The sequence below is a fragment of the Panulirus ornatus genome, chromosome 37 (genome assembly GCF_036320965.1).
Source record: "Panulirus ornatus isolate Po-2019 chromosome 37, ASM3632096v1, whole genome shotgun sequence".
Taxonomy (NCBI): Eukaryota; Metazoa; Arthropoda; class Malacostraca; order Decapoda; family Palinuridae; genus Panulirus; species Panulirus ornatus.
In genome coordinates this window covers 4,245,662-4,267,396 of record NC_092260.1, presented here as the reverse complement: position 1 = coordinate 4,267,396, position 21,735 = coordinate 4,245,662, and the positions used below count along the sequence as shown (strand labels likewise).

The following is a 21,735-nucleotide window of genomic DNA, read 5'->3' as shown; positions in this document are numbered from 1 at the left end:
TTTCTATCCCTATGAATCCTCCAATCTAGAAATGGTAACATACCATTATTTTCAATTTCTCCAGTAAAGCTGATGAAAGGTACTATATTGTTCAGTAAAGGGAGTAAGGTTTGAAAATTTTCATCTGTTGGCCAAACACAAAGAACACCATCTACATTCATAAACCAAATTGCATTAGAGGGTAGGATATCCTTTAGTAACTTTGTTACAAAGAGTTGCATGTAAAAATTACTTAATACAGGTGAAAAAGGATTACCTATTGCCATGCCAAATTTCTCAGCATAAATTTCTCCATTAAACTGAAATACACATTTTTATACATTGTTACATTTCTTTCTTGTATCTCCCCTGATGATGTGATCATTACAGGAAAGTGAACTTTTTTTTGTTGTAGTGATGAAGTGAGGAGATGGAGTGAGTATTTTTAAGGTTTGTTGAATGTTTGATGACAGAGTGGCAGATGTAAGGGTGTTTTGGTCAGGGTGGTGTGCGAAAAGAGAGGTTAAGGAAGAAAGGTTTGGTTACAAGAGGAGGTAGTGAGAGCTCTGCGGATTAAATCTAGCAAGGCGGTGGCTTTGGACAGTATTGCAATAGAATTTATTAAGAAAGAGGGTGACTGTGTTATTGGCTGGTTGGTAAGGATATTCAATATATGTATGGATCGTGGTGAAGTGTCTAAGGATTGGCAGAATACATGCATAGTGCCATTGTACAAAGGCAAAGGGGATAACGGAAGAGTGTTCAAACTACAGAGGTACAAGTTTGTTCAGTATCCCTGGAAAACTGTATGGGAAGGTATTGACTGAGAGCACATACAGAGGATCAGACTGGGGAAGAGCAATGTGGTTTCAGAAGTGGTAGAGAATGTAAGGATTACGTGTTTGCTTTGAAGAATGTGTGTGAGAAATACTTAGAAAAACAGATGGATTTATATGTAGCATTTATGGATGTGGAGACAGCATATGATAGGGTTGATAGAGATTCTTTGTGGAAGGTCATAAGAGTATTTGGTAAGGAAGGTAAGTTGCAAGAGGCAGTGAAAAGTTTTTATGAAGGATGTAAGGCATGTGTACAAGTAGGGAGAGAGGAGAGTGATTGGTTCCCAGTGAATGTCGGTCTGCGACAGGGATGTGTGATGTCCCCAAGGTTCTTTACTTTGTTTATGGATAGGGTGGTTAGGGAGGTAAGTGCTGTCCCCTTTAGTCACCTTCTACAATGTGGGGAATATGAAGGTAGAATTCTTTCACTCCTATCTTTCTTCTTTTATACATATTCACCACTTCCTGCTTCAACACAGTAGTGTCAAGAACAGATGACTGAGCCTTAGAGGAAAAATCCTCTCTTGGCCTCAGCCCTCTTCTCTGTTCCTGCTTCAGGATATCTGGGGGAGGATATCTAGCTTCCCACTCCTACCCCTTTTAAAAGTCTTCTATGACATGCAAGGAATATGTGGGTAGTATTCTTTTTCCCCTATCTCCAAGGATAATATACATTTATCAATCCATATAAGTCATAGGGTGGGGAAGAGGGCTAAGGTTCTGGGATTGCTGAAGAATATATGGAAAGAGAGAATATTATCTATGAGGGCAAAAATGGGTATGTTTGAAGGAATAGCAGTCCCAACAATATCATATGGTTGCCAGGCAAAGGCTATAGATAGGTTTGTAAGGAGGAGGGTGGATGTGTTGGAAATGAAATATTTTAGGACAAAATGTAGTGAAAATGTTTTGATTGAGTATTTAAGAAAGGGTAAGAGAGACATGTGGTAATTAAAAGTGTGGCTGAGACAGCAGAAGAGGGAATGTTGAAATAGTTTGAACATATGGAAAGAATGAGAGAGGAAAGTTGACAAAGAGGATACATGTGTCAGAAGTGGAAAGAATGGGGACACCAAACTGGAGGTGGAAGGATGGAGTAAAAAAGATTTTGAGCAATCAGGGCCTGAACATGCAGGAGGGTGAAAAGTGTGAATGTAATAGAATGAATTGGAACAATATGGTATACTGGGGTCAATGTGCTGTCAATGTAAAACGTTTGGGGTAAACCATGGAATGGTCTGAGGGTCCTTGATGTGCATAGGGAGTTGTGCTTTCAGTGTATTGCACATGACAGGTCATGTATGGATGTGAGCAGATGTGGCTTTTCTATATCTGTTTCTTGCCACTAACTCACTGATGCAGGAGATGGCGATCAGGTGTGTGGGAGAAGAGAAGAATGTATATATTTTTCTTTTCATGCATTTATGCTGTTTCCTGTAAGCCTGGTTGGCTTCAGATATTGGTGATGGCAAGCAAGCATGAACATATACATGTGTATATATGTATATTTGCATATATGTATGAATAAATATTCATATGTAAGTGTATGCATGTATGTCTATATACATGTCCATGTGAGTCTTTGTCTGTTTCCTGATGCTACCTTGCTAATATGGGAAATGACAATCAAAATGATCAAGATGAAAAAGACATATCTATTTATTTATTCATTATACTTAACTGGTTTCCCGCGACAAAGAGGTAGCACAAGGAAACAGATGAAGAATGGCCCAACCACTCATATACACATATATGCACATAAACACCCACATACACACATATAATACATATACATACACAGACATTATGTACATACACATGTACATATATTTTATTATTCATTTTATTCTTTATACTTAATCACATGTACATATTCATACTTGCTAGCCTTCATCCATTCCTGCACTACCCCGCCCCACAGGAAACAGCATAGCTACCCCCTGCTTCAGCGAAGCAGCGCCAGGAAAACAGACAAAAAAGGCTACATTCGTTCACACTCAGTCTCTCTCACTGTCATGTGTAATGCACCAAAACTAAAGCTCCCTATCCACATTCAGGCCCCACAGACCTTTCCATGGTTTACCCCAGACACTCCCAAAACCTTTGCCCCCTCCTCACCCTTTGACTCACTTCCGCTTCCATGGTTCCATTCACTGCCAAGTCCACTCCCAGATATCTAAAACACTTCATTTCTGCCAACGTTTCTCCATTCAAACTTACATCCCTGCCAACTTTTCTCCATTCAAACTTACATCCCAATTAAGTTGTCCCTCAACCCTACTGAACCTAAAAACCTTGCCCTTATTCACATTTACTCTCAACTTTCTTCTTTCACACTCTTTTCTAATTTCAGTCACAAACTTCTGCAGTTTCTCACTTGAATCTGCCACCAGAGCTGTATTATCGGCAAACAACAACTGACTCTCTTCTTAGGCCCTCTCATCCCCAAAAGACTGCATACTTGCCCCTATCTCCAAAACACTTGCATTTACCTCCCTAACCACCCCAACCATAAACAAATTAAATAACCATGGGGCCATCACACACCCCTGCTGCAGTCCAACATTCACAGGGGACCTATCACTCTCCTCTTGTCCTACTCACACACATGCCTTACATCCTTGGTAAAAAGTTTCCACTGCTTCTAGCAACTTACCTCCCACACCATATACTCAACAAACTTATATCTCTGTAATCTGAACAATCACCTTTATCTCCTTTGCCTTTGTACAATGGCACTATGCATGAATTCTGCCAATCCTCCGGCACTTCACCATGATCCATACATACACCGAGTATCCTTACCAACCAATCAATAACACAGTCACCCCCTTTTTAAACAAATTCCACTGCAATACCATCTCAACCCGCTGCCACGCTGGATTTCATCTTTCACAAGGCTTTCACTACCTCTTCTCTGTTTACCAAACCATTCTCCCTCACCCTCTCACTTCGCACTCCACCCCGACCAAAACACCCTATATCTGCCTCTCTAACATCAAACACATTCAACATACCTTCAAAATACTCACTCCATCTGCTTCTCACTTCATAACTAACTGTTATTACCTCCCCATTCTCCCTTCACCAATGTTCCTATTTCTTCTCTCGTCTTACAAACATTATCTACCTCCTTCCAAAACATCTTTTTACTCTCCCTAAAATCTAATGATACTCTCTCATCCCAACTCTCATTTGCCTTCTTTTTCAACCCTAGCACCTTTCTCTTGACGTCCTGCCACTATCTTCTATACATCTCCCAGTAATTTATACTTCTTTCCTGCAAATATTGTCCAAACACCCCTCTCTTCTCTTTCACTTACAACCTTACTTCTTCATCCTGCCACTCACTACCCTTTCTAATCTGCCCACCTCCTACCTTTCTCATGCCACATGCATCTTTTGTGCAATCCATCACTGCTTCCCTAAATACATCTCATTCCTCAACCACTCCCCTCAAGTCCTTTGCCATTCTACACTCAATCTCTCCTGGTACTTTCTCACACATCTCCTTTCCAAGCTCATTCACTCTCACCACTCTCTTCTCCCCAACATTCTCTCTTCTCTTTTGAAACCACTACAAATCTTCACCTTTGCCTCCAAAAGATAGTGATCAGACATCCCTCCAGCACATTAACATCCAAAAGTGCCTCTTTTACATGCCTATCAATTAACACGTAATCAAATAATGCCCTTTGACCATCTCTTCTACTTACATATGCATACTTATGTATCATATCATTATCATTTATTTCTTATCATACTTGACCTGCCGTCTCTGGTGTCAGCAAGGTAGCGCAAGGAAACAGATGAGGAATGGCCCAACCCACCCACATACACATGTATATACATAAACACCCACACATGCACATACACATTTCAACATATACATACATATATATACACAGACATATACATATATACACATGTACATATCCATACTTGCTGCCTTCATCTGTTCCCGTCGCCACCCTACAAACATATGAAATAGCATCCTCCCAGCGAGGCAGCACCAGGAACAGACAAAAAAGGCCACATTCGTTCACACTCAGTCTCTAGCTGTCATGTGTAATGCACTGAAACCATAGCTCCCTTTCCACATCCAGGCCGAACAGACCTGTCCATGTTTTATCCCAGATGCTTCACATGCCCTGGTTCAATCCACTGACGGCAGGTCGATCCTGGGATACCATATTGTTCCAATTCACTCTATTCCTTGCATGCCTTTCACCCTCCTGTATGTTTAGGCCCCGATCACTCAAAATCTTTTTCACTCCATCCTTCCACCTCCAATTTGGTCCCCAGCTTCTCCTTGTTCCCTCCACATCTGACACATATATCTTCTTTGTCAATCTTTCCTCACTAATTCTCTCCATGTGTCTAAAAACCATTTCAACACACCCTCTTCTGCTCTCTCAATCATTACCACACATCTCTCTTATCATTTTATTACTTTCTCGATCAATCTACCTCACACCACATATTGTCCCCAAACATTTCATTTCAAACACATCCACCCTCCTCCGCACAACCCTATCTATAGCCCAAGCCTTGCAACCATATAACAATTTTTGGAACCACTATTCCTTCAATACATACACATTTTTGCTCTCTGAGATGACATTCTCACCTTCCACACATTCTTCAATGCTCCCAGAACCTTCGCTCCCTCCCCCACCCCATGACTCACTTCCACTTCCATGGTTCCATCCGCTGCTAAGTCCACTTCCAGATATCTAAACTACTTCACTTCCTCCAGTTTTTCTCCATTCAAACTTACCTCCCAATTAACTTGTCCCGCAACCCTACTGAACCTAATAATCTTGCTCTTATTTACATTTACTCTCAACTTTCTTCTTTCACACACTACCAAACTCAGTCACCAATTTCTGCAGTTTCTCATACGAATCAGCCACCAGCGCTGTACCATTAGCGAACAACAACTGACTCACTTCCCAAGCTCTCTCATCCACAACAGACTGCATACTTGCCCCTCTCTTCAAAACTCTTGCATTCACCTCCCTAACCATCCCATCCATAAACATATTAAACAACCATGGAGAGATCACGCACCCCTGCCGGAAACGGACATTCACTGGGAACTAATCACTTAAGTATATCTCTCTTTTTACACCAGGTATTCCCAATCACTAGTCTTTTTTCAGCACACAAATCCACAAGCTCTTCACCATTTCCATTTACAAAAGCCACTTTACTCACCTTCGCATTTAAATCACCCATCACCATAACCCAGTCTCGTGCATCAAAGCTGACAACATTCTCGCTCAGCTGTTCCCAAAACACTTGCCTCTAATGATCTTTCTTCTCATGACCAGGTGCATAGGCACCAATAATTACCCATCTCTCTCCATCCACTTTCAGTTTTACCCACATCAATCTAGAATTTACTTTCTTACATTCTATCACATACTCCCACAACTTCTGCTTCAGGAGTAGTGCTTCTCCTTCCTCAGCTCTTGTCCTCTCAGCAACTCCTGACTTTACACCCATGGCTTTCCCAAACCACTCTTTCCCTTTACCCTTGAGCTTTGTTTCACTCAGAGCCACAACATCCAGGTCTCTTTCCTCAAACATACTACCTATCTCTCCTTTCTTCTCATCTTGGTTACATCCACACACATTCAGGTACCCCAATCTGAGCCTTCGAGGAGGATGAGCAGTCCCTGCTTGACTCCTTCTGTTTCCCTTTTTAGAAATCTAAATACAAGGGGGGAGGGGGGGTTCCAGCTCCCTGCTCCTGCCCCCTCCAATCGCCTTCTTTGACATGCAGGGAATACGCGGGAAGTATTCTTTCTTCCTTATGCCATAACAAACATATATTTTTCATGTGATATAAAATACATGATAAAGCATAATAAGGAGATAAAAAGCAAAAATAATCATATTACTAAAACCACAAATCAGAAAATAGAAAACAGCAAATGATCTGAGTATAACTTAGCAGTGCAACTAAATTTCATGTAACATTCACAGCTACTTTTAGAAAGCACAAATATTGATACACATATCTGGTAAACGATCCTTCATAAACAGAAACAGATTTTCAGATATATACCATTTTTAACTGAACATCAACTGTCTGCTAGAAAGTATTCCTGACAATCTTTCCACAATGAAAACCCTAATTTATAAACATATAAGCAAAGGACAATGTACCTTAAGAAGGGTTATACCTCAAGCCTCTGATACACCGTGAAGGATGAGAGAAATTTTGATGAAGTCTACATTCAAACATGCCACTCCCTGCATTAGCAACAAGATTAAGTTGATACATGTCTCCTCAGACTTGCTTTATTTTTGCTAGTTCACACAGATAATAGCAGAATAATTAAAAGGGGGATGGGGAAAAAGAATACTTCCCACGCATTCCCTGCGTGTCAAAGAAGGTGACTAAAGGGGACAGGAGCTGGGGGCTAGAAACCCTTCCCTCCTTGTATTCTAACTTTCTAAAAGGGGAAACAGAAGAAGGAGTCATGCGGGGAGTGCTCATCCTCCTCGAAGGCTCAGATTGGGGTGTCTAAATGTGTGTGGATGTAACCAAGATGAAGAAAAAGGAGAAATAGGTAGTATGTCTGAGGAAAGGAACCTATATGTTTTGGCTCTGAGTGAAACAAAGCTCAAGGGTAAAGGGGAAGAATGGTTTGGGAATGTCTTGGGAGTAAAGTCAGGAGTTGGTGAGAGGACAAGAGCAAAGGAAGGAGTAACACTACTCCTGAAGCAGGAGTTGTGGGAGTATGCGATAGAGTGTAAGAATGTAAACTCTATATTGATATGGGTAAACCTGAAAGTGGCTAGAGAGAAATGGGTGATTACTGGTGCCTATGCACTTGGTCATGAGAAGAAAGATCATAAGAGGTAAGTGTTTTGAGAGCAGTTGAGTGAGTGTATTAGCAGCTTTGATGTACAAGACCGGGTTATAGTGATGGGTGATTTGAATGCAAAGGTGAGTAACACTCTGTGCTGTGTTATCCTAATCAGGCAGTGATTAGTACTTTTCTTCCCCTCTTAGTAAAAAACATTTCAAGAGTGGTAAGGGCTTTGAAAATGAGGAAAAATAGGAGGCCAATTGAAACAAAATAATGTAAGAACAAAGATAAAGTTTATTAAAGATAAAGAAAACCTCACCTCATGTTATTTTGAGTTGAGATTTACTTTATTTTTAATGTTAAACCAGAAACGTATGTTTTAGTCATCTGCTTGGACTGAACAGCAAACGTTTAAGTATATAACAAAAGGGGAGGTGTGAGGAGTAGAAAAAGAAAGGCAGGAAGTGGACTGAGACGGGAAGTGTGGACCGAGAGAGAAAGTGTGAGGTATGGACTGAGAGAGAAGCTGCAGGGTGTGGACTAAGAGAGGTGTGGGGACTGAGGGAAGAGGTGTAGGCTATGTACTATGAGAGGTGTGGACTAAGAAGAGGGGTGTAGACCAAAAAAGATGCGGGAAGTGGACAGAGAAAGAAGGTATGGAATGTGGATAGAAAAAGGTGTGGAGTGTGGACCAAGAGGAAAGGTGCGAGGTGTGGGATGTTGACTGAGAAAACTGGGTTTGGGCCAAGACAGGTGTGGGATGTGGACCATGACAAAAGGTGTGAAGTTTGGACCAGATAAGAGTGGGATGTGGACAGAGAGACAGGGTGTGATACATGATGGGGACCAAGAGATGTGTGGGTACAGAGAGGAGATGTGGGATATGGACTGAAAGGAGGTGTGGGATGTGAACTGAGAGGAGTTGTGGGGTGTGGACTGGGAGAGGAGGTATGGGGCACAGACCGAGAGAGCAGTGTGGGGGCTGAGAGAGGTGGTGTGTGGTGTAGACTGAGAGACAAGGTGTGGAAGTGTGGACCAAGATAGGATATGTAGGGTGTGGACTGAGAGATGTATGAGGACTGAGAAAAGAGGTGTGGGGAATGGACTCAACCAAGAGAGGATGAGTGGGATGTGGACCAAGAGAGGTGTGGGGTGTGGCCCATGAAAGATGTGGGGACTGATAAAGGAGGTGTGGAGTGTGGACCAAGACATATGGGGACTGATAAAGGTGTGGGGTGTGGAACTGAAGGAGATGTGGGGACTGATAAAGGAGGTGTGGGGTGAGGACTGAGAGAGGTGTGGGTTGTGGACCAAGAAGGAAGATAAGGGGTGTGGACTGAAAAAGGTGTGGAGATTGTGATGTGTATGGCTCTGTGCAGAGCATTTGAGTTGTAAGTGTCTGATGTCTTATCTATGGTAGTTGCAGCATGGGTGTGAAGGGTCTTTGGATATGTTGAAATGGGGTTTGCTGTGTTGTGTGATAGGTGATGTTCACAGCATGGACAAAAGAGTGTGACTCAGGAATGTCTGAGGAGTATGGTTTCTGATGCATATGTATCTGGTGGGTTGGAGTTAAAGACTGTCTTAGGAGGTTGGCTGTTTAGTGCCTATTAGGTTATTTCCATGTGTATGTGTTTTTTAGTGTACTACTTGTTGAGTGTGGAGGGATCCATGACAATTAGTTTGTGGGAGGGGTTTAGTGCTATTGCAAACAAATAAGTGCCAAGCATGTTGAGGTGGGATTGTATTGAGGGATCTTTGTGAGGCTGTTTAGTGTTTATGGTTACTTGGCAGCTTCTTCTGATTGCTCTGCTAAGTATGGTTTGCAGCTTTATCATATGTGCATTTGAAAAGGTTGAAGACCAGGCGTGTTAGGCATAATTTGAAGTGGAGTGGATGAATAGTCTATAAAGGATCCCAATGGATATATATATATATATATTTTCTAACCCAAGGCTGTGCCACTTCCAGTACCAGGGAAATGTGGTCTCCTTTTGGGAAAGACGTTCTTTGATAAGACTGTGCTCTCAGTGATGCAGTTTTGCCAAAGTTGATTATTCATTTGAAAAAATACATGAAACTGATTTTAGCATATATGTTAAAAAAAAGAAATCTATTATCTTATTAAAAATGGATTGGTTGACTAATTACACTCATCATGACACCTGATTCATACTCACATAATCCCTAAATATTCCTTATATTTTGGGTCTCGTTCTGCACATACACTGCACCTATATTGTCAATATAACTTTGATCCACATGCTTATGATACCTCATCATGCTCTTCTTTACTTTAAGTATCATTCAAACAATTTGTCCTTCAAATTTTATAATTATCTCTAACACTCCCTACATTATTACCCTAAAGTGAGAAGCATTCTTTCTTGAACAACCAATGTACAGCACTTTTCATGAAGGGCAGAATTTTTGCCAATATGGAATATGATAATAAAAGGCCTCTAATGAGGTCAACATGCAAAGAAATTACTATTTCCTACTCTTTCTGTTTATGCAGGACCACTTACCAGTTATGGCACTAACACTCTGGTTAATTGTATTTAATAATTCAATTTCTGTTGAACAGTTCCATTCTACTGTATATTCTTAATCAATGGGATAAGGACGGAAAATAATTTCTGAACATGAGACTTATTTCTGTACTGTGACTAGTACACGCTATGGAGACATACCAGAGCTGACCTGCTGTTTATGATACCTAAACAATAACAGAATGTAACCCAAATTACTGTAGCAAACTGAATGCCCCTCTCTCATGTTACTCATTGTCAATTCCCATAATGCAAAAGAGTATCTCAGGCTACATTTATCACATGATATTATGTAAAAAAGAACAGACAATGCACCAACCACTCCACGATGAGATATACCAAGTTTAGGAAGCCTAATCTTCAGTTCAAAATCCAATCTGCTGATCAAAGACCGAGACAATAAACAAAAAGAAGAGAAAGGATGAATAAGAAGGCGATCTTATATCTTCACAGCTTGTACCTGTTTAAACAGAAACATGCCTGAATTAAGAGGTAAGTCAGTTAAAACAGGTGTGGCCATGTGGTACTGCAAAAGCTAATTTCAACTGGAAAGCAAGAAAAATCGCATTTTGGGATTAGAAAAAATATTAATGTCCTCTCTCTTCAGTTGAAAGTAGCTTCTGCAATACCAAGAGGCCACAGCTCAGTTTTGACATCCTTACTTCTTAAATCATGCATATTTCTGTTTGGAAAACAAACTCTTGATCCCAGATTACAGGCGAGCAAATTTTTGAAACTAAACAAGAAATTTGCAGTACCAACTGGACAAAACTTCTTGACATTCATACAGAAGAGAAAATGTGGAATAATTCTAAAAACTTACTACTGAAGATTGAAAATGAACATATTCTATGAGTTATGAAGAGAACCTGCAATATTTTAGATCCATCATGGATGAATAGGAGGACAGATATAATTTGCCAAAAGAAAACATATAAAAGATTCAAATCAATGGGAGAATTTCCTTGAAAGTTAAGAATAATCCTAAGGAATTCTTCAAATATATAAGACAAAGGAATACAGTAAAAGATGAAACTGAACCATTACAAAACAAAATGACAAACTAACTACAGACTACAAAGAAGTGGCTACCATACTAAATTATTCCTTTAACTATGTATTCACAATTAAAGAAACATCTTGTACACTGCAACCAATGAAAATGTTTCAAGGATCTCATGAAGAGGAGCTGAAGGTTAGATGAATAAAGAGCTTTGAAGTATTCAAATACCTGGACCAATTAAATTCTGACAAATCGGACAGCCCAGATAACTGACTGGAAACTAGCAAATGTTACTCCTGTATATAAAAAAGAGGCAAAAAGTATGCCTTGAATTACCTTACAATTGGCTTTACGTCACTGTTAGGTAAAATATTATTTAGGTAAAATGTTGGGAAAAATAATAAGAGATAAAACTGTCACGTTTCTAGATCACAAAATTATATTGGACAACCAGCATGGCTTTCTAAATAAAAGATCCTGCCTGACAAATTTGCTGGAATCTTTTAATGATATTTATCAGAACTGGGATGAAAAAGTACTGTCTGATGCAGTATATTTAATTTCCAAAAGGCTTTTAATAAAGTACTTCACAAGAGACTTTTACATAAACTCAAAGCACATAGAATCAGTGAAGAACTTTGTACACGGATCAGAGACTGGCTTACCAGAAGAAAGCAGGATGTATTATTAAACAGCAAAGCTTCAGATTGGCCAAACGTGATGAGTGGTATGCCACAGGGGTTGGTCCCAGGCCCAATTCTTTTCATGATATACATTAATGACCTAGAACTTGGTCTCATATCTAAGATCTCCAAATTTGCTGATGATACTAAACTAGGAAGTTAGAGTTGTAAGCAGGTGCAACTGTGATATGATTGAAAGATAACTTCCAAACGGATTGGTCACACAGATGACATAGAGTTTATTGTAGACAAGTGTAAAGTTATGCAGTTTGGAGACAAGAATATATGTTATGACTACAAACTATTTGGAAACTCTATAACTAAAGTAAATGAAGAAATGGACCTTGGAATAGTCATTAACAACAATCTGAAGCACACTCAACAGTGTCAAGCAGCAAGTAAAAAAGGCAACCAAATGTTAGGTTTTATAGCCAGGAACACAAGACACCAGAAACAATTCTCACACATTTTATAATTCTCTAGTAAGACCCTACCTTGAATATGCAGACCAGTTTTGGTCCCCAAACTATAAAAAAGACAAGGAAAAATTAGAGAAAGTCCAAAGACGTGCAATAAAACTGATCCCATCCCTTAGAAATTTGGCATATGAAGAGAGGCTAAAATGATTGGATCTTTACTCCCTTACAAAACATAGACTTTGCAGGAACTTAATCCAAGTTTTCAAGATTAAGAATATTTGTGATTAAGTAAATTATCCCTGGGGATAAGGGAGAAAGAATACTTCCCACGTATTCCCTGCGTGTCGTAGAAGGCGACTAAAAGGGGAGGGAGCAGGGGTCTGGAAATCCTCCCCTCTCATTTTTTTTTTTTCAGTTTTCCAAAAGAGGAACAGAGAAGGGGGCCAGGTGAGGATATTCCCTCAAAGGCCCAGTTCTCTGTTCTTAACGCTACCTCGCTAACGCGGGAAATGGCAAATAGTTTGAAAGAAAGTAAATCATGAACATCTTTTCAAATAGAAGAAAATACAGTTTCCAGGACAAATGGAATAGAATTCAAAGCTAAAACACAGTAAGGACGTTGGAAAAATCTTCTTTTCCTATAGGTGTGTTGGGCACAAGAATGTTACTGTCAGTGTAGTGAATGCTAAGACTATAAATACCTTCAAAAGTCATTTGGACAAATATTTCATTAATTCAGGTATACTCTGAGAAAAAGGTAGAAATAAACTGTATAAATGACAGCAGTAATGGGGACACTAGGAGGCTAATGTGCAGCAGCAAGGTGTTGGTGATAGCTTGAAAAACTGCTGAGCAGAATTACATTTTCTTGTCAAGTTACACTCCTTTTTTTTTTGTTTTTTACCAGACAACCCAGTCGAGGGCCAATCAGAGCTCCTGTTGTGTCTCTTTCTCATGTAAACTCATAAAAACTCTGAAGACATAGTATTGCCTTCTTATCCATCCTTTCTTGCCATACTGAAGGGCAAGCAATCAATCATAGGAACCTTTGTCCAAGTTCTACCTTAATGACCAAAACTAATATTTACAACATGAATATATGGACTCCTTGGTAATACACTTTCAAAGGTGGAACAAGAAACAGAGCCATGGTAGCCAATGAATTGTAGAAGGAAGAATGGTTTGGGCATGTCTTAGGGATAAAGTCAAGGGTAAGTGTGAAGGCAAGAGCTTAAGAAAGGGTAGCAATGCTGCTGAAGGAGTTGTGTGAATGTGTGAAAGAGTAAGGAAAAAGCGATAGACTGATTTGGATAAAATGAAAGTGAATTATGAGAGATTGGTAATAAATAGTGCTTATGCATCAGGCCACAAGAAGGTTGATGAAGAGGGATGAATGTGTCAGCAATTTTGATGCTAGAAATTGAGTATTTATACTAGGTGGTTTGAATGAGAAGGTATAACTGTAATCACAAGGTACCCATTGCTGTGGATGAAAATTGTGAACAGCTTGTGGAGTTGTGTGCTGAAGAAGGACTGATGATCTGGAGGGATGGACATAAGTATATGTGGATGAGTAAGGATAATAGAAAACAGGCATTACTGGACTATGTGCTAACTGATAGGCATGCAAGGAAGAGACTCTTGAATGTGAATGTGCTGCAAAGGGCAGCTGATGGAATGTCTGAGCATTTCTTGGTGGATGTAACAGTGAAGGTTTGTAGACTTTAGGAAAAGAGGAAATGATGTGGGTGGGAAGAAGTGGTGAGAGTAAATGGGCTTGGAAAACAGGCTTGTGTGAAGAGATACAAGGAGAAATTGAATGTATGATGGCACAGGTAAGAGTAAATGAAGCTAAGGGAGTGGGTGAAGAATATGAGATATTTAGCAAAGCACTGCTCAAATGTGTGGGAGAAGTGTGTGGCATGCAGAAGGTAGGATGTGGAGGGTAGTGAATGGTGGGATGAAGTTACTATTGGAAGAGAAAAGAAAGTTTGCAGAGAAAGCATTGAAGTGACTGGAAGTTGTAAGGGCTGAAAAAGAGGGCAAATATGAATCTGAATTCAGGGAGAATAAACAATTATTTTGGAAGGTTAACAGTGTGAGAAACAAAAGAGAACATGAGAACATCAGTGAAGTGGGCATATGGGAGAGTGGTAACAAAAGGAAAAAATGAAGTGAAGAGATGTAGTAAGCACTTTGAAGGATTACTGAATGTGTTTGATGAGAGGGTTGCAGATGGGTGTTTGGTTAAGGGTGGTATGTGGAATGAACGAGTAATGGCAAGTTGTTTGATGATAAAAAGGAGGCAGTGAAAGCCTTGTGTAAGATGAAATTAGGCAAGGTAGCTGGAGTTGATGGTACTGCACTTGAATTTCTTAAGAAAGGAGGTGAATTTGTTGTTCACTGACTAAGAGTTTCGATTTATGTATGGATCATGGTGAGCTGCCTGAGGATTGGTGGAATGCATGTACAGTTGCCATTATACAAAGTCAAGGGGAACATAGGTGAATGTTCAAATTACAGAAGTATAAGTTTGCTGAGTGTATGGAAGATTGGTGATTGGTGGCTTGCACAGGGAATCAGCCTGGAAAGGAACAATATGAATTCAGGAATTTATACGATGAATTGATCAAGTGTTTGCTTTGAAGAATGTGTGCGAAACAAATTTAGAGAAACAGTAGGATTTGTATGAGGTATTTATGGACCTAAAGAGAGCTTATGATAGGTTTGATAGAGATGCTTTGGGGAAGGTATTTTTAAGATATGGTGAGGGAGGAATCCAATGAGAACCAGAGGAGTTTTTATTATGAGCATAGCATGTTTATTAGTAAAGAGAAAGGTAGTCATGTGGGTGGTTCCAGGTGAAATTGAGTCTGCAATAAGGCTGTTTAATCTGTTTATTGACTGGATGGAAAGGGAAGGAAATGCAAAGGTTTTGGGGAAAAGGGTAGGTCTGCAGCCTGTCAGGCATGGAGGGTGAGGTTGGGAGGTGAATCAGTTACTGTCTGCTGATGACATGGCACCGGTGGCAGATTTAAGTCAGAAACTAAAAAAATTGGTTTTTAAGTTTGAAAGGTGTAAATTAAGAGCATCTGTGAATAAAAACAAAGTTAATAGGTTTAGCAATGCAAAGAGAGAGGTTAGGTGCGGCATGAATCTGAATAAAGGAAACCTGGGTGGGGTGTTTTAGATACTTAGGAGTGGATGTGGAAATGAAGTGAACCATGAGAACTGAAGTTAGCTGTATGATGGGTTAGGGGGGTAAGGGCCCTGTGAGCATTAAACAATGTGTAGAAGGAAGAGATAGGTATGTTTGCAGGTATAATAGTCCCACCAGTGATGTATGGATATGGGGCTGCAGATAAGAATGTTCAGAAGAGGGTAAAAATATGTGATGGAAATGAAATGTCTAAGGACAATATGTGGTGTAACGTGGGCTGACTGAGTAAGAAGTGATAGAGTTAGAGAAATGTGTAGTAAAGTAAGAAGTAATGTTGACAAAAATAAAGAGGGTACAATGGTTTGGAAATATGGAGATAATGATTATGGAGAAGCATGAAAAGAGGGTACATGTGTCAGAAGCAGGGGAAAAGAAGGGAGAGACCGAACTGGAATGGAAGCAGAAGAGTGTGAGGGATTGAGTGGGGTCTGTGTTTCCAATGCAATATACACAACAGAAAGATGTGAGTGAATGAGGCCATTTCTTTGTGTGTTCCTAGCACTGCCTCCCTAACACAGGAAAAGGTGAACTTGTAGAACAAAAAAAAACTTGCAACCTATGAACCTGTTACTAAACAGCAGCTTTCAATTATTTGGAAGCAATCTTGACTAAGTTTGGTGATATCGAAGGAGAGATAAAGGAGAGAGTAGCACAGGGTGAAAGAGTCATTGGGTCCCTTAAATAACATAATGAAAGGTAGAGGTGTAAGTAAAGAAGTGAAAGAAGAATTAAGGGAAAGCATATTCCTCCCAACCCTGACCTATGCAGCCACAAAATGCATGCGGGATGAGTTACAGAGGTCGAGAATCCAGTCTGTGGAAATGAGTTATTTAAGAGGAGCATTTGATGTGACTAGATCCATGGTTCTTAAACATTTTGGCCTCACACCACCTCTAGCATAGTCCTGGCTACTGCACCCCCCTCTACCCTTTCAAGTTTTACTAAACAATAATCAGTAATTTTTATATCAGTATACAGTACTTAATTGCTTAAGTGGGATTACTGCAGTGGATCTTTACATTACTAAATTCATTGCTTACCTGAGTTTGAGTTTTGTATGAATGAAAAAAAGTTTTTCTGCATCTATATTTTAGTTTTATTTTATTATCTTTATGCACCTAGTTTCAGAAAAACTTATATTTTATTATCTTTATGCACCTAGTTTCAGCAAAACTGGAAATAATAACTACAATTAATAAAAATTTACTCATATTTCCATAGCAGTAATTAACAGAAATCAGAAGTTATTCATTACACTGAAACCAAAAATTTTCTTACTTCTAGGACGGTTACTGGGTGCTTTAGTACAAGAGTAATGATTTTCATGCATATTCTGCTTAAATATTTCATAATCCAAATGCGATTAAATGAAAAACCATTGGAAAACAGAATATAATTACTATAAAACCAAACTTTCACCCAGTTTTGCCACCAGTACTGCTTAAATCAGCATGTCACAATAGAGAAGGCAAATTACATATATTGACTCTGGTTGCTAAATAGTATGCATCAATGAGATGGGTGGTGCTGACTCTTCTGACTGACTAGTATAGTAAAATTTGGTATCATTTGGTTGCTAAGGGCACATTCGAGATCACCCTCCATGTCTAGCTTGTTTCTTTGTTTTGCTTTTATATTAGCCAAGACAAGTAAAATCATCCTTTGCGACAAAATTAAATTTCAGTTCAAGAAATTCTTCTCGCATAGCTTCAGGAACATCCTCAGCTTTCACAGAAAAGGGGTTCCTGGCAAGGTTGAATTCAAAACTGCTGTCTCTAATGTTAGGAAAATAGTGATGAAATTCATTATCCTGACAGAACATTTCTCTCTGACTGCTCGCATCCCCCTTTGAATTTTCTGGCAACCCCCTTGGGGGGCACACTTCCCACTTTAAGAACCACTGGACAGGATGGAATGAAAAAAAAAAAAGTGGGTGTATGAGAGATTTGGTATGGCAGAGAATGCAAAGGAAATAAATCATGGAGAGGCACAGAGGGTGAAATATAATGCTTTGAGGTGCTTTGGGCATGTAGAAAGAATGTAATACAGGGAGTTTACAAAGAGAGTGAATAATAGTTTGATTAAAGAGGTTGGTGTGAGAGGAAGACCAACTGTGACATGGGGAAATAGAGTGGAACAATGCTGGATGGAGAAAATTGGGGTAAGAATGCATGGAATGGTATATACAAAGGAGGTATGAAAGGCCAGGGATGGAGACTCTAGCCATGGCTACCTCCTTGATGAGAGTTCCTGGGGGATTGAGTATCAGGGATATAGCTAGAAAGATACTGATGTATGTTATCTACATTAGACTCATGGTCACTCTAGGAGAATTAAAATAAGGCAGGAAACATCAGCACACTTCTCATATGTGTTTAAGACTTTGCCATGTCTCAAGTGTAACATGCACATGTGAAGGAATGAAAAGGTCAAATTGAGGAAGATACAGAAAAAAGGAATAGTAGGAAGAAACAAGTCACTCTATTCAAATGTGTGGAAGAGTAGGAAGAAACAAGTCACTCTATTCAAGCATGTGGCCATTTCTAAAGCTTAATCTGAAGTAACAACCAGAAAACAAAATCAATGATTCAGTATTACTGCTTCCCTCTTTGATCCCTAATCAGTATCATACTTCACTCCTACATAGGGGTTAATTCCCACAAATTCTGACACTTATATAAGCAACCCTATTTTTTTTCTCTTCTTTTTTACTAAATCTGAGGATAAGGGAGAAAGAACACTTCCCATATATTCCCTGCGTGCCGTGGAAGGTGACTAAAAGGGGAGGAGCAGGGGGCTGGAAATCATCCCCTCCCATTTTTTAATTTTCCAAAAGAAGGAACAGAGAAGGAGGCCAAGTGAGGATATTCCCTCTAAGACTCAGTCCTCTGTTCTTAATGCTACCTCTCTAAGGTGGGAAGAGGCAAATATGTATGAAAAAAGAAAGTTTTTATATGCACATTTGCCATAAAATAACAAAATATTTCTTAAGTACTTCACCTAATGTTCAATAGCTTTTCACAGGTATGTATTTATTGAAATACCAAAATTAATTCACATCTCTGAAACCTTTTACAATCTGTGTCCAAGACTAAAAGTGATCTTCCAGCTGACAGTCAGACTGTCCAGAAATCATTAAACATAAAGTATGACCTGGAACTTATGTTTGAATCATATCAACATGCTTGAAGCCATTTCAGGTTATTCAACTGAGCTTTACTGAGGTCTTGCAATTGGAAAAAGACCACAAAAAAAAGAATAAATGTGAATTCTGCAGCACAACCATCACTTCTTAGACCACCTTCAAATGTTTCAGATGAATCCTACACTTTACATCTTTTAGTGCTTAATCATGACACCAAGTGTGGAAAGAAAAGACAAAATTCCCTCGCAACAGACAGATTCTTGAGAATCATCACCTTGCAATGTAAAATTCCTTGATACTACAAAAGACTTTCCTCAATATATCAAGGTATGGGAAGAGGGGTTTAACAGTGTAGTTTCACTTGCTAAACTGATGTTTGACTGGTCAGTCTTTGATACTCATCTCCATATTGTGAGTATTCCAAGTAATAACAAATATCAGTGAGTAAAGGAGAGGGCAATCTATCCTGCTACTTTGTCTCCCATGTAATGATCATTCAGTCATAAAAAACAAGCCTGCATAAGCACACTATCTCCTTAGCCCATTGTCAAGTTCAGAAAAAGCTAATGAACAGCTATTAACCAGGTTTGACAAAATTAATGCAGTTCAATGAATTTATGCAATTTTCATTAACAGGGAAAAATAATGACAAAAGCAACATGAGAGTCAAAACATTAATGGCAACAGACATGATTCTAGAATAAAATACTGTGCTTCTTAAATTTTCCTGAATACTTCTCGAATTAACCAGAGTAAAACCTAACATATCTGAAATATCATCTATTTAACATTTCAAAGGAATTTTATAATCAAAGCACAAACAAGTATCTTTATCTAATGGTTCAAAAAGATAATATTTCAGACATAAGATATACAACATTCAAAAGCACAAAATTCACCATTAACTTATATGCCCTGGAGAGAGTGCAGCCATGAGATGAATGAAAATAAACGGTACAACTCACTTGTTCTTAGCTGGGGAGTTAGGGGGTTTCTTTTCCTGGTCTTTGTTAATGTCCATCCACACTCCACTTTTATTGACTTCCTCTGAGATATTGATTGGATTCATTGGAACTTTCATTACATTTCCATTGGCCAATGGGATAGTCATCATGCCTTCACTAGCATTAATCTGGGAGACAAAGAAGAGAAAAAGTAATTAACTACAAAGTTTTTTGAGCTAAGACAGGTTCTGTCCAGCCTACTTTGATCTCTGGGTTACAGAGAAAAATGTCTTATTACAAAGCATAAACACCCTGTACTTTATGGTTAATTGTACAACTCAAGGATCCATTTGCTTAAGGACCCCTTTTGCAGGGCTCCTGCAGCTCTGAAGTTGCATTACAAACACAAGCATGGAAATGATTGACTCCTTTGTAGCAAGAAGTTCCTTGGCTAGACTACTTCACTCATCTACTAAAAATGAAACAGCATCATTATAGGAAACTTTTCAACTGCAGTGTTACCAAAAGCAGGTACAGTCTGCTTTCACCTTCATACATCTGGATCTCACCATCTGTGGAGGCTGCTACCCTTAAAACTGCTTGAAATCCCTGTTCTGTGAACAATAATGCCTAGGCCTTATGGGGAAAAGGAGTTATGTTCCTGAACCTGGAAATTCTTTTCAGAAATAAAAAATGAATACCCATGAAAAATGCTTGGGCCTCATATCTAAGGGAAAGTCCATAATGCAATAAAACAAAATACAGAAGTCAACAATGTACCATGAAAACCACTTGACCTTACTAATGATGATGATGGAAAGGGAGATTAAGGGGATGAAGGGCCCTCTCCATCATCAAGATGAGATAAGGAGGAGGGGGAGGAGGAGAGGTGAGGGGGACATGGGTGTTGCAGAAGATGAAGATTTTGACAAAGGAATGTTAGCTGCTGGTTTGGGATGTGTGATGAAAGGTGTGCTGGAATTAGCATTCTTATCAAAGAATCTTTTTACTTTTTTGGTTTCATCTTCCCTGCATATCCTTGTACAGTCCATTACCAGGAAAAAGATCCTCCAACCCTCTCAAACTTGGTATTGCACCCCATATAGGGAGCCATTTCAAACATTTTGTCAACAAGGACCTGTGACATCTGAATGATTTTAACAGGCATCTTTCTTAGCTTTGCTACACTCTTTCATCTTTATTTCAACTTCTCTCATTGATATGTATAAATTCAATGAGATCTTCCACATTCAACACCTCTTGATATGAGTTGAGGAATTTCCTTTTTTTTCCTCTTCTTGTTTGTCTTTAAAGCCTTCTCTTCCAAGTCTATGTGCCAATTCAATAATTCTCTGCACTTCAGTATTTGCAAAGGGGAAGTCTTCAGTCATTCACCACCTCAATCCACAACTTTCTCCAAACTGCATTCCATGTTTTCTTTCTTTGATTTCATGAGAGTCTTTCATGTTTTTAATGCAATGAGCAACATTGTAAATTTTCCAACAATCAATGGGAGAAAAAGAAGAATTGGCCTCCATTCAGTCCAAAATTTCTACAAAGGTGTGGCAGGTGTTGTTGCAATTAAAACTTGATCTGTAAGAGTAAGGTGTGTTGGGAAGTAGAAAAAGTAACTTACTTTAGGTGTGTGAAGTACACACTTTAAAGGTGGCCTGGTGCAGTATCTATCACAAGTAGCACTCTGAATGCAAGAATCTTTTTACCTCATGGATGAAGCAGTTGTGGAACCAGGCACTAAATATTACAGCGGTCACCAATGCACTTTTATTAGAGTACCAAAACACAGGGAGGAAATTCTTGTACATGGGAGTGGAAAACATTACAGAGGATGAAGTAAGAACAATTGATCTCTTTCTTCAAAAAAAAAAAAAAACAGAAATGCTTGGGATAGAGATGGATTAATGAGGAAGATGATGAAGTCAAAGTGAAACTGATGGAAGTGGATCTGTGTACATAAGTATGGACAAGTGGTCAGAGGCCTGAGGACTGTTACACTGTATAAAATTATGAGGAGTAAGACTGTTAAAATTACAGAGAAATGACTCCCAGTCAAAGATGACATAGTGTATGGCATGACAATGACTGATCATGATAAATGGATTAGTG

General features: G+C 39.2%; 1 protein-coding gene across 33 annotated transcripts in view; it reads right to left on the bottom strand.

Moving 5' to 3' along the window:
* Positions 1-21,735, bottom strand: part of Ndae1 (Na[+]-driven anion exchanger 1) — a 680,061-nt gene that overhangs the window by 274,264 nt on the left and 384,062 nt on the right. For all 33 annotated transcript variants that reach the window (XM_071683718.1, XM_071683724.1, XM_071683696.1 and 30 more), the window contains one exon: positions 19,633-19,799. In XM_071683718.1, coding sequence (XP_071539819.1) covers positions 19,633-19,799 — 167 coding nt within the window. The remainder of the gene's footprint in view (positions 1-19,632; positions 19,800-21,735) is intronic.